Source organism: Microcebus murinus, chromosome 10, assembly GCF_040939455.1.
Source record: "Microcebus murinus isolate Inina chromosome 10, M.murinus_Inina_mat1.0, whole genome shotgun sequence".
NCBI classification, from domain to species: domain Eukaryota; kingdom Metazoa; phylum Chordata; class Mammalia; order Primates; family Cheirogaleidae; genus Microcebus; species Microcebus murinus.
This window is the reverse complement of record NC_134113.1, coordinates 36109563-36123519: the sequence shown is the minus strand read 5'-3', so window position 1 is coordinate 36123519 and position 13957 is coordinate 36109563. Positions and strand designations below refer to the sequence as shown.

Genomic DNA, 13957 nt, shown 5'->3' with positions numbered 1-13957 from the left:
GCAGTGTTCTAGGAGACATAACATTTTTTTTAAAGGGCATAAAAAATTTGCCTTTGAGCCATGCATGGTGGCTCACTCCTGTAATCCTAGCACTTTGGGAGGCCAAGGGAAGAGGATTGCTTGAAGCCAGTAGTTCAAGACCAACTTGAGCAAGAGTGAGTTTCCACCCAGTCTCTACAAAAAATAGAAAAATTAGTTAGGCATGGTGGTATAAGCCTGCAGTCCCAGCTACTCAGGAGGCTGAGGTAGGAGGATCACTTGAGTACCAGGAGTTTGAGGTTGCAGTGAGCTATGATGACACCACTGTGCTCTTCTCCAGGTGAGAGAGGGAGGCCATATTTTCCAAAAAAACCCTAATGTATAATGTTAGGCTATGAATTTAAGACCTGTTAATTTTCACTTTATGTAGTAGATTCATTAATATAATTTTTTATGAAATATTTGTTTTGCAAAGCAAATCCATAATAGAAATATATCAGAAATGACTAAATGTTTCCATGTAGGTGGAGTAAAAGGAAAAAGAAACATTTAGTAGATCACTTTTAAAGCACTAGAGATACAACTTAACTTCTCTTTTATGTAACTTACATCAGTATTTTGCAAAAGGTATATATTCTCTGCAAATAAAGAGCTTTTACACATTCGTAAAAAGGTAAATATTTCCATAATCCTACAGAAAAACTGAAAAGGTTATGAATAGGTAATTAATATAAATACTAGATCAATAAGAACATAAAAAATTTTTAATATTACTAGTAATTTTAAAAATTTAAGCAATGAGATAATCACTGTTACAGAGAGAGGTAACACAATACAATTTGGCAACTAAGGTTTAAAAGTATTAAGAATATGAATGCCCTATATACAAATATTACAATGGAAATAACCAGAGTTTATGCAACAATATAACTACACACACATATTTAACACACAATAAAAATTGTTAAATAAGCAATATGTCCAATAGTAGGGATTTGGTTAAATACACTTCCTGAAATGAGATGTGCATCAATTAAAAGTGATGCTGTAATCACATGTTTAATAAAATGAGGAGAATGCTCATGCTATATGAATACATTTCAAAAAAATGTACACAATAATATATTATATTAAATAATCCATCTTTATAAAAAGGTAAAGACAAAAGACTGGAAAAATCTCTATCAAAAGGTCAATAGTAAAAAAAAATTAACATTGATTATTTCTGTGAGTAATTTTTATTATTTTAAATTTTTTTATTATTATCTTTGTATTTTTCTCTATTTAACAAATATTATACAGGATCATGTATTAATTTAGTAAACAAATATAAAAATTACATGCTATAACCAATATATATTCTGTCCTTCAAATATTAATTTCTTTTTGATGCCTTATCCAACCATATGTTAGTCATAACCCAATATTATATATATTAGGATACATACTTATAAAATACAGAAACACATTTTTATGCTTTTTTTCTTTCAAGAAATGCTATGTTTTGTAGAACACTGCAATTTGTTCTGATCATACAAACCTTTTTTATACATTAAATTTTAGATTTGGGTTCCTCAGCCAGGTGTATCTTGATCAATGACTGATGTATGCAGGAGAAAAAGACAAGGTATATGGGCTTTTTTGTTTTGTTTTGTTAGCTAGTTTCTTTTTTCTTGAAACTCCACAGCATTTTGATTGTATTTCACAGTTAGGAGTTAAGTTATATCATCTGGTCAACATGCCTTACTGCCCTTAGTAAAATTTTTCTCACTGAACTTAGCGCCATACAAATTTCATGACCTGTGCAAGGTGGGTAGAGTGACTTAATGATTATTTTTAAGAGGAATATTCACAGATTATCTACAAATTGCCAGGCATTGAGTTAAGGCCTGAGTCCTATGGAATCTTGATTCTATCCTTATCTGGTCTAGTGTGAGATAAGTTAAGAAAAGAGAGAATTATAAAATGTTTTTTGCAAGTACATGGAGTGGTAACTCAGGAAGGGAAACAGACCCAGACTTTGGGGGGTTAACAAGAGCTTTTCAGAGGACAGAGATGAAGGAATCAATAAACAAAGGATGAGTTGGAAATATATGGTGAACCTAGAGAGGGAAGAATGTTCCAGGCAAAAGAAAGAGCAATTACAAAAGTTCATAATCAACCAAGGGCAAAGAAGTTTAGAAAATTAAAAGTAGTTCTATATTGTTTGGATCCTGACTTGGGGAGATAAAGCCTCTGAGCTAAACTGAGGCTATATCATAAAGTGTCCAGTAAGTTCTTTTTACTTACGCCTGTTCTTTAAACAACTGAGTGGACTCTTACCCTTAGTATTCTGTAATTTAAATTCCTTCAGGCCGGGCGCTGTGGCTCACGCCTGTAATCCTAGCTCTTGGGAGGCCGAGGCAGGCGGATTGCTCAAGGTCAGGAGTTCAAAACCAGCCTGAGCAAGAGCGAGACCCTGTCTCTACTATAAATAGAAAGAAATTAATTGGCCAACTGATATATATATAAAAAATTAGCCGGGCATGGTGGCGCATGCCTGTAGTCCCAGCTACTCGGGAGGCTGAGGCAGAAGGATCACTCAAGCCCAGGAGTTTGAGGTTGCTGTGAGCTAGGCTGACGCCACGGCACTCACTCTAGCCTGGACAACAGAGCGAGACTCTGTCTCAAAAAAAAAAAAAAATAAAAAATAAATTCCTTCAGTTTGGTCAAACATTTTTAGAAAAATAGTGCTCAATTTTTTGATTTTCCATTAAGAAATGGACTATAGTACTAAATAAAAATGAAAGTATAACCTATTTTTTTATCTGGAAGTTGGGACCTCAAGTACTCTTATTTTGCAAGGTTCAGAATCTTTAATGTTTTTGTTTGCATTTGCTCTTGGGAGGAAAATGTTGATATAAACCAATTGGGATGCTTATCTTTCTGCTAGAAATTATTTAGGAAACTCTTCATCATATCTGAATTCAATTTACAATAACTATTTTAATGGCCTGCTCAGTTTTTATTTTAAAGCTGACCCTTTGACAACACTGGCTTGAATTGCATGTACACACTTATACACAGATTTTCTTTTGCCTGTGCCAACCCTAAAACAGCAACTCCAATCCCTCTTCTTTCTCCTTGTTAGCCTATTTAATACAAAGAGGATGAGAGTGAAAACCTTAATAATGATCCACTTCTATTTAATAAATAGGAAATATATTTTCCCTTCCTTTTGATTTTCTCAACATTTTCTTTTCTCTAGCTTACTTTATTATAAGAAGTATATAATATATAACATACAAAATTTGTATTCATCGACTGTTTATGTTATTGGTAAGGCTTATGGGTCAACAGTAGGCCATTAGTAAAGTTTTGGAGGAAAAAGTTATAGTCATATTTTTGACTGTACAAGGGCCAGTGCCCCTAATTCCCATGTTGTTCAAGGGTCCACTGTATTTTGAATTGTCTTTTAGCTAGAGTATTGCTCCAGGAATAGTGAAGAACGTTTATATCTACCTAAAAATAATTTTATAGGTAAGAGTTGTTAAAGTTATATATTTTTCTACATGTTATTTAGGGGGAAGGTAAAATGGAATTGTGCAAGAAAGAAGCCTTTTAAATTTGACTGTGTATTTCTGGCATTAGAATCTAGTATATTGGGAAGGAAAATAAGTGTAAATAGAAATGAAGCAAATTCTTTAAAACTGTTTAAGGTCATATATAAAACGATATGTTCACATTAGTTTTATGCCTGAAAACTACAATAAAGAAATATCACTTCTTAATCTTTTACACACTACTCAAATTTATCTCATTCTCCCACATCTTATTATGCTGTATAAGACATGAGATCAGGAAAATCCAGTTAACATCAGAAATAATATCCTTTATCAGCAAAATGTATAATTCGTGAATGGAATAAAGAAAGAATGAAATATTATTTGAGAGGTATTTTTGTATTTAAATTTGTCATCATGAATGCCTTTTTCTTCTCATTTTATTCATTCTTAAAATTAGGATAGGGTAAAATTATGAGAGGATTAGGTATTTATAAATGAAAAGCAAACAGATTTTGAAGGGAAGATACTCCAGATATTCCACTTGGTATTTATGAACATCAAAATTCATGTAATTTCATGAGTACAAAAACTTTTAAAAAGTAGCCAGTTATGCCCTGCATCTTTAGAAAGTACTAATGTTTACAGATCATCTCCTGAGAAATTACTGGATTGCATTTTAGAAAGAAAGAAAGAAAAGAATATGCTAGAAAATAATAAACTTGGATTCTTGCTGCTTGGGAGAAAAACCTAACTTCTAGTCCAGATGCTAGCTCTAAAGTCTGCTATGCCAGCCTTACAGTTGATATGAATCACAGCTCCTCAACTGAAAACCTATTAAAAGTAGCAGCAAGGTTAATGAAGAGCAATCTAAATCTCTTCAGAATAATTCATGCTGACGTTGAAATGTGCACTGCCACAATGTTGCTCTGTGGACTTAGACATGCTGCTACTTGCCCAGCATTGGGGAAGGGAAGGAGCACAAATTGACTCACAGTTCGGGATGTCGGAGGAGCTGAAGGACTTGTCAGGGAAACCATCTCCTGGATTGCTAATCGGAGTTTTAAGCGATGCAGTGGATTGCTGATTCCAATTTCTCTCTGGATCTCAGTGTCAGATAAAGCAGACATGATGGCACCACTCTTCACGTTGGCTCGGCAGGCTGCCACGTACCAAGCAGGCATTCCCAACCAGAGCTGTTGGACAAGAAAAAAATACATTCATGGATTATAATAAAAGTTAACATTTTAGTGCCTCACATGCTGTGAATTATTGTAAGTACCTTATTTCCATGACTTCATATATTGCTCACAACCCCATAAGATAAATGTTATTATTATTTTCCCCAGAGGTGGTAGGTGCACAAAGGCATTAAGTAATATGTTCAAAAACATCAGGTAGGCAATGATGGAATCAAGATCTGAAATTGAAACATTCTGGCTCTAGAGACTTCATTTTAGCACTAATTTATATTAATACGAGATAAAAGTAATAGCGGCACAGTGCCAAGCTCCCCCTTGTATATAAGGAGAAGAACAGCTACAAGCAATATTTAGTAAGAGGTCCAATCAATATTTGTTTATTGAATGCCTTCAATTCATAATTCTCCTTTGGAATTCTGAATGCAGAGAAATTCTGTCACAGAAAGAGATGGCTATGCCATTTCCAATGGTGATTTTGATCAAAGCATACAGTGTAGCTAAGCCGCGTTTCCACCTACCTTCTTGTGTGAACTTAACTAGATACTGTATATGAAAATACTTTTTGGAACATGAATGGTGTAATAATGAAAGAGACTAAAGTTAGAGTCATCTAGAAAACTAGCTATAGATAAATTAATGCACCATAAATTGAAGATTCTGATATTTCAACTTTGCTGTTAGACTCTTGAAAGACAACTGAATCAGTGGTGCTATGCACGTGACATGGTGTCTGGTGCTCATCTTAAGCCCTGAGTAACTGCCAGCTCACATGCCTTATATTGTCGCATCCGAGTTACATAAACCTAAAAGAGAAATATTCTCTCCATTTTGCCCCATCATTAGCTATGGGTAAGAAGCAACATAAAAATTAGCAATTTAAATTTTTATTTTTAAATATCCAAAATATTGATTTCTTTTTTGCTATTTTATTTGTTAAAACAAACAGATTGAGCAAAGGAGAGAGTGTGTGAGAATGAGAAAAAGTAAGTGAGATAAAGATGAAAAACTATAAATCAGCAAAATATAAAGCCACTAGCTTTGAACCATGAATCAGAAGCCCTGGGCTCTAATTTCTTCCCTGTCATTGGTGAGTCATGTTATTCATCTAAACCTCAGCTTTATTTTCCTCATTTATATAGTGGAGGCATCAAGCTTTATTATTTCTAAGACATCATGTTAGACAGCCGCTGAGATGACTTGCAGTGATCCTCACCTCCCAACATCCAGCCCTTTGCATAATCTCCTTTCTCTGAGGGTAGACTGGACCCAGTGACTTATTTCTAATGAATAGCTGATGTTAAACGTATAGGATGTCACTTTCCAGAGTAGGCTACAAAAAGACTGTAGCTTCATTCTTGCCAGTCCTCTCCTACTCTCTCCTTCTCTCGGAGCTCTCACTCTGAGGGAAGCCAGCTACCATATTGTGAGTAGCTCCATGGAGAGTCCCATATGACAAGGAATTAATGTTTCCTGCCAACACTAGGAAAAATAAACTGAATCGTGACTGTGATCACATAAATGAGCACAGAGGTGGATTCTCCCCAAGTCAAGCTTTGAGATGATTGTTTCCCTACCTAACACCTTGATGATAGCGCTGTGAGAGACCCCGAGCAGAAGAAGCCATTGCTAACCTGTGCCCAGATTCCTGACCCCTAGAAGCTATGATGTAATAAATGCCAAGTTTAGAGGTGATTTGTTATACAACAATAGATAACTAATACAGACATCCTTTTAGTTTAAATTTTGCAATACTAAAAGACTACTTGTCTTTTATAGAAGAAAAATGCAAACAAACAAAAAGCACATCTTTGAGTCAATGTGGCCTGGGCTGTGACTGAGATAGGAGGAAGCAGAGAGGAAATCCAAGTACAGTGTGTGACTGTACAGTTTATGCTTTCTTCCAGCAGGTTAGACACTAAGAGTTGACCCTACCTTGACAGGCACATTAGATATGACAGAAGATGGGCCATGACTTTTTAGTTTATAAACTCAAACTGTTCAAAATAACTAAACATCTAAATATATCTTCAATGGACCCTAATGATTTTCCATCTCTGTCTTCTAACATATTTGGATTTCCACATGGGTTAACATTACCCAAATGCCTGCCAACACATTGTTATCAATGTCATCCATGATTAGACTTTAAAGAGTTTTTGATGTGGATAAATGGTGTGTGAAGCATCAGACTCCCTCCCACACAACATTCTTAATAGGCTCTACATTCAAGGAGGTACTAAAGACGGTGGAGTTAAAGCTTTCACTTATTGTACCACCAGCCTCATTCATTTTGTTTCTTGCATTTTATAGCTTGAGTCACATTGGAATCACATTATGAGCAATTTCTGTGTGCTCAGGATAGGTTTAATTAGCACAGACTTCACTGCCTGTCATTTTCTAGCACCTTAATGTCAGTAAATCTGTATTTTTATCTGAAGGATTTGTTCATCATTTGCCAAAATAGCAGCTAACTCTCTGTCAAGCTGCAGCTCATTTTATTGGAGTGAAAACTGAACAAAGAACTGCTATGATTTCTGAGGTGTAATTTCTTAAGCATTTTGTCTTGTGATTGATTTTTAAAATATAGTAATTTTAAAGACATGGTTGGAAGAAACAGCTCTGATCTCTTATATGCTTAAATTTCCCTGATTGATATGAAAGAATAAAATAAAAGCAAGACGCAGGTTTTCTTCAATAAGTTCAAGAAAAATGCAAAGCATGTTTTTACACCTATTTATATCAGTCTATTTTTAAACTAAGATGGGCTTTAATTTTTCTTTATTGATTACGTAGCTCTGGATATGATATGATAATTAAGTTAAGTGATTTTATAACCCCAGGCAATTTAAAGCAATGTGTGTAATTATCTTTCTCAGCCAAGAAAAGCCTACATTCTTCTTTGCCCTGACATGGACATATCCTAACAGCCACTAAGCAGCCCACATAGGAGAAAAGAACAGAAGTGGCAGTGAATACTACTGATAAGTGCCACATAATAAAGAGCCCTTTGTGGACAAATATGTAGATCTCTCACTGTCAAAGTCTGTTTGTGCTACCTCCATCCTGTTCAGATATTGCCTTATTTTTCCAGAATATTATGTTGTGCAGGAAATACTGATTGTAGTTCTTGTTTCATTATAACATGCAGTTTGGACACAGAAGGGAATGAGGGGATAAGTCTTCTACTTTATCCCAAGGGTCCAAACCTAGCTGGTCCCTAGGCCTTAGAGAATTCGGTTGAGGAATTAAATTACAAGCAAATGAATGGCTCTCTGTACAATTAAGAGACCTTGATGTCTTAGATAACAGAAGTGTTAAATAGGGAGATGCCTTTTCTATGTAACCTTTTGATGAGGAAGGATCCTAGACTAATAGATGGGAACAGATGTTTTCCTGCAACAACAAAAGGTGGCTCAATCATTGTTTCTCCTCCTGCTCTAGACATAAAGAGGGTGGAATTTAGAGACACTTCTTCTTACACCACTGTATGTTTTCTTCTGCTAGTCACAAAAAATGTCAGAGTAAAATCACAATGCTCACTGGACTCTAGTAAAGCAAATATTACCTTTAGAAGCAATTCCAGGCTGCAGGGAAGCTATAATTTCAGAGATCTGTCTTTGCCTACCTCTAACAACAATCAAATTAGTAGTGACTGACTTAAGTGCCTTCTGGTTTAATTCTCTTACCTCTAGCCATGCGACCACAGTGGGCCCATCCCACTGGGCAAAAGGTAATCCCTTTCTCCGAGCTTCTTCAAGAAGTTCATGCCTGAAGTATATAGCAAAGATTATTAGTGCGATAATATGGAAAAATATGGCTATGATTATATTTTATGATAATCTTTTAAAAAGAAGCAATTATCCTTTACATACTCAATATGAGAAAATACAGAATAACAGAATCCCTTCTTCCTTTGACTAATTTGTACAAATCACTCATTGATTTTATTAGGAGTGAAACATTAACATCTAAAAATAATTTTCCCCAACATTTACTCACTGAAATTAGAACGTTAAGTGCTAATGGACTAAGAAAACTGGATTATATTATCACCAAATATTTTATCCTCTTAACAAGAAAATGGCCTACATTTTCATATTCAAGCATACACAATGGGATATAAAAGTGACTTCCTCTATCTGTCCTGCTCTTTTCCTCTTACTATATCAATGGTGAAGAAAATGTTTGAATATAGAAGCAGAAGATAAATTTGGTCATTTTAGTCCCATTCTAGTGAAGTGATTGGTTTTAGTATGCCCTACAGGTCCAGGAATCTATCTTAGGAGTTAGTTCATTGTTTATACTATAAAACCACTGCACAATTGAATATAACTCCAAGATAAAATGATTTCTAACACTACAAAGCAATGTATAGTGTGAAATTCAACAATATACTTATTTTCATTTATAATCACTAGTGTTTGAATGAAAGCAATTTACTTCAATAACAATAAATGTTTGTTTTGGAAAACAAAAGATATAGAGAGCCCTGATAAATGCAACTACGATTTTATTATTCCTAATACAAGTCTTTAGAACTGCTATCCACTTATAAAACCAATTTAGGATCATTCATTATTGGGATAGCAGATATGTGTTTTCATTGAAACTCAAATTGCTATATACTTGGCCAGGAGTATATTGAAAAATACATTTTCTGTACCTCAATCTTACACACAAATGATAAAAACATGGTACAATAATTGCTTTATTTTGAATATGTATGTTTCATGCTTAGGAATATATCTTGAATATCATATATGAACTCCATTGAAGCATGTGATTACTTCCTACTATTAATCAATTATTTATTGTGGTAGACTACATTAATACATTAAGACACATAATCAAGAATGACTTTAAACACAGTTTTCTGTATTTTCAAGATGCTATCAAGGTGCATCAAAAACAGGAAGCAAGGGAGCAAAATAAAAATTGAAGTTATAGTGGCTGAAGAAACACAAGAATCAACTAACTGCTGTTTCATTTGAGGGATGGCAACAGTGAGTTCCACATGTAAGCTATTCAGCACCTGGGGAGGGGGACAGCGACACAGGTGCCTTAAATCCAAAGTGAGAAATAGAGGCACTTCCTCACATGACTTGCTCTACCGTCACCCATTCCCTAAGGCTTTCCAGTGATGTTTCTTCACTGAAAACAAGTTTCGCATAGCTTAGTCTCACTGTGACAGATATATTTATAGAAATGGATTGAATGATCAAAAAATAAATTATCAAGTACTTATTGGACACTTATTGTGAGCTGGGACTTGGGCTTGCTGTGGAAAATAGACATGGACCCAGATTCTCAGGAGATCCCTTGTTAGATAGACAAAACAAATGAAACTTCCAAAAATACAATACGATACAATACACAAACAGCTGATAAAACTGGGTGATGCACGTCCTGAATGTGGCTCACTACCTCATCTACTTTAATTCTTTACTCAAATGTTACCTTCTCTCTGGATGTCTCCCCCCTCTTCTTCCTCCAACTCCCACCAGGAATTTCTTAGCCCCATACTTTACTTTTCTGCATAGAATTCATCTTCTAACATAGTATATTATTTACTTTTCTGTCTATCATCTGGCTTTAGAATAAAAGCTCAAGGAGGATCTGTGTTTTCATATATTCGGTTCATATATGAATTGAAGTCTAGAACAAGGTTAGGCTCAGAAGAGGTTACTCATAAATAGTTGTGAATGTTGAATAACACGGCAATCAGTGTTCTATTTAGTTGCTTCTTGTTTTAGTAAATTGTGCACCATAATGTTATGTTTTAGTGGAGTTATTTTTTGTAGTACAAATACCTTTCTTTATTTTACCTTTTGATCATGTTCAAATTTTTAAGTTTTAAAGGCCAATTTTTTTGCTTATATCCTATCTCTCTTTGAGCTTTTTATTTCCCACTTTCTCAGAATAGTACTGATGCTAGCTGATTTCAAGAGTCTGATCTGGTTTGTTATTCCTGATGGGAATCTGGTTATGAGGAAATCCAATATGCTCAAATAGTTCTACTCTCTTTGAACAAAAAAAAAAAATCAATCATATGATTCTTTGAGAAATTATTGAGCTATCTGGCACCTGAGAAAGTTTTATTTTATTTGTGTTTTGTTTTGTTTAAATCACAAATTCTCATAATATAATTATGTTAGTGATAGTACTCTAAGAAAATGAAATAAGGAAACCCAGGTGCAATGGATTCTGCCCTTTAGTCCCCAACTGCTAGGACTGAATCTCAAGTAACCACTTTAGGGATGACAGCTTGAAACCGTGGAGAAACAGGTGAGACTGGAGGTGGATGGCTGAGTTTTATACCAGGACCATGTGCTACATGACAGTAACTCCAGACCTGCTTTTCCTTAACCCGAGGGAATTATCAATTATGTTTTTAAAAAAGCATTGGAATTCCCACAGCAATACTGCATTTAATTATTCTCAGTAATAAAATAGTCTACACCATAAAAAATCTATAAGAGGCATATATCTGAGTATGTTCTCTTGGGAGAGAAGCAATGTAAAAAAATAAAGCAATGTGAGTAATTCTGAAATAATTGGAAATCACCAAGTTTAATACATGATGATTTGTTAACATATTATTAGGGGTAGCATGCTTGTTCTCATCAGAAATTTTGGAGTAACTATCAGAAAAGAGTGATTTGGACTGTACAGAAAATACTATTAATAAATGAAAAACTGATTTGACACAACCACCAAGCACTTTGGATATACTGGTGTTCTCTGTTCAACCAGTCCATGTGTGGAAAGGGATTTGGTCTGGAATGTATTCTCTCTCTAGCTGAAATTCAGCCTCTTAAAGGTCAAGTGACATTTCCAGAATAAGACTGTGGCCACTTACTCCAGTACAAATTTGACTCTGAAAATTACTTTCTTTCTATTTAGGCCTAGAGAAACATGTTTGTTTTTCTTTCTTTTTCATTTTCAGACAATACAATATTTGATTATCTTTCCCAAAGGATCACTTACACATAACTATAGTTATGCATTTTAGTTTTAAGATTCAAAATTTAAGATTCTTATCTGCAAGAAAGAATGTTAATATCCTCAAAAGGCTTCAAACTCTTGTTACAGGTGGCAACCAGTTACTGTGACTAGAAAGTGACATGTTAGGAAAGCCCAACACATGTTGAGCACTCAGGTCTGTGAACATCTATCTGCAAGTCAATAATATGTGCAGAGGGAAGCCCATGCTTGCTATGCCCGATCTGAGAACAGGAACAAAGGGTGAGCATTCTAGAAATGACTATAATAAAAAATTTTTAGATAAACAATCAAGAGTGTTCCAAAAATGTAAATAAATCAAGAGTCCCTGCCAGACCTGTGGTTTCTAACTCCTAATACAGACTAATTACGCAAGTATGACTTTGCCTAAATGAATAAATACAATGAGAAATGTCTGGTTTCTCGTTTTAAAATTTTAAGTCTCTCCTTAACGATTAAAGTTGTGATCTAATTGGTGGTATTGGAAAGGACCTATAGCCTCCTCTCTTGCATTTTCAGGCTGTCTCTGCCACACTAAACAGTGTCCACATGCCTCCTTGCCTTGTCTCCACACTCTGTCTTGATTTCCAAGACTCAACAAAAGTGCTTCCTTTCTAAAGCCATCTTAACCTTGTCCCTGAGGAGATATTGACTCCTTCCATTTATAGGTCCATAGTTTTTGAGCTATATTTCTTACGGTATCATTAACATTTTATTGAATTTTTTGGCTTACAAATTGTTCTCCCCTATACTGTGGGCTTGAGAACAGGGACTATGTATGACCCTGTGGCTAACCAAGTTAATTAGGGAGTCAGTCATCTGATTTTTTATAGACCTACTATGTGCCACCTTTTTTCTTCAGCAAAGAAGAATAAAGCTAACTGAATCTCTGACCTCAAAGATCGTACATTCCACGAGGAAGAAAGATTTGTATAAACATATATAAATAAATAAACGAATTTGAGGCCTTGATATGTGCTCTGCAGAAGGTAAAATAGAGTAAGGCAGTAAGGCAGGAGTGACTGGGTACTACCTTGCCTATAGTGTTTCACTGAGGTCTCTTGGAAGAGGCAATCCTTGAGTTGACATGTGTTGTTGAAAAGTGGCAGGCAGTGGGGGCCGGTAGAAAAACGTTTCAAGCAGAAGAAACGTAATATCAATTTTCTGTGAAAGGAGTGGAATTGGATGTTTGAGTAAAAGAAAGAAAGAAAGGCCAGTATGGCTGGAATGAATTAAAGGCTGGGGGATCTGGGGGGTGGAGGGAGATGAAATTGGAGAGATAGGCAAGAGTAAAGCAAGATCATGTTGGGTCTTGAAGCTGAAGCAAAGAATTTATTCTAAATGCAATGAGTAACCATCAGAGGTTTTCAGCAAAGGAACATAATATAATTTGCACATTAGCAAGATCATTCTAACTGTTGAGTGTAGAATGGACTTGAGACAGGCCAGAGTTGTGAGTTAAGGATACAGTTTTCAAATAAAAGATGATGGTTGCTTGGCCTTGGGTTGTGACAGTAGAAATGGTGAGAGGTAGTTAGAAGAGGGATACAGGCATATAGAATATATTCAATAAATTTTAACTGATTGACTGAAATGCATCCCAAATACGCTTTTTATCAGCTATCTGTCCTTTGGATACTCAGTCTCTTTAAGGTTCAACTTCTTCATATTTGAAGATGATTATAAATTGATCTCAGCACAAGCTATAAGAATTGAATAAGATAATTCTTATAAAAGCACTTAGCAGCCAATAGATGTTCAATAGACACTACTTTCCCTTCTCCTTTTTTGCTTGTTTTCCCAAAGCAATTCATTTTATATGCCACCATCAGATTATTCCCTTTAAAGTAAACATTTAAGTTACCACTCAGCTCAAATATCTGTAACAGCTTTTTATTAACTACTGAAAGAATGGCCTTGAAGGTCATTCCTGATTCCTAAATTATATTTCCAGATTACCTTGTTAGCTCTCTTCTGTCTAGCTGAATTAGATACTCATTTTTTACACTTCCTTTACTCTGGTCTATGGCCTTCATTTCCATTGGGAATGGTCCTCAATTCTTACCATCCAAACCTTCTCTATCTCTTGAATGTTACCACCCATATTATGTACAAAACTCTGTTAGGCAGTTCATTGTATGTAAACAAGCCTTGTTTCCTTTACACTATAATCTCCTTATGGCATGAGTGATGTCTCACTGGATTTTATATTTCCCGTTGTGCTAAGTATAT

The 13957-nt window shown here is 35.1% G+C and overlaps 1 protein-coding gene across 13 annotated transcripts in view; it reads right to left on the bottom strand.

Moving 5' to 3' along the window:
- PPFIA2 (PPFI scaffold protein A2) overlaps positions 1-13957 on the bottom strand; it is a 441105-nt gene that overhangs the window by 35127 nt on the left and 392021 nt on the right. For all 13 annotated transcript variants that reach the window (XM_020287953.2, XM_076007132.1, XM_020287957.2 and 10 more), the window contains 2 exons: positions 8410-8491; positions 4517-4717 (listed from right to left, as the gene is read on the bottom strand). In XM_020287953.2, the coding sequence (XP_020143542.1) occupies positions 4517-4717; positions 8410-8491 (283 nt within the window). The remainder of the gene's footprint in view (positions 1-4516; positions 4718-8409; positions 8492-13957) is intronic.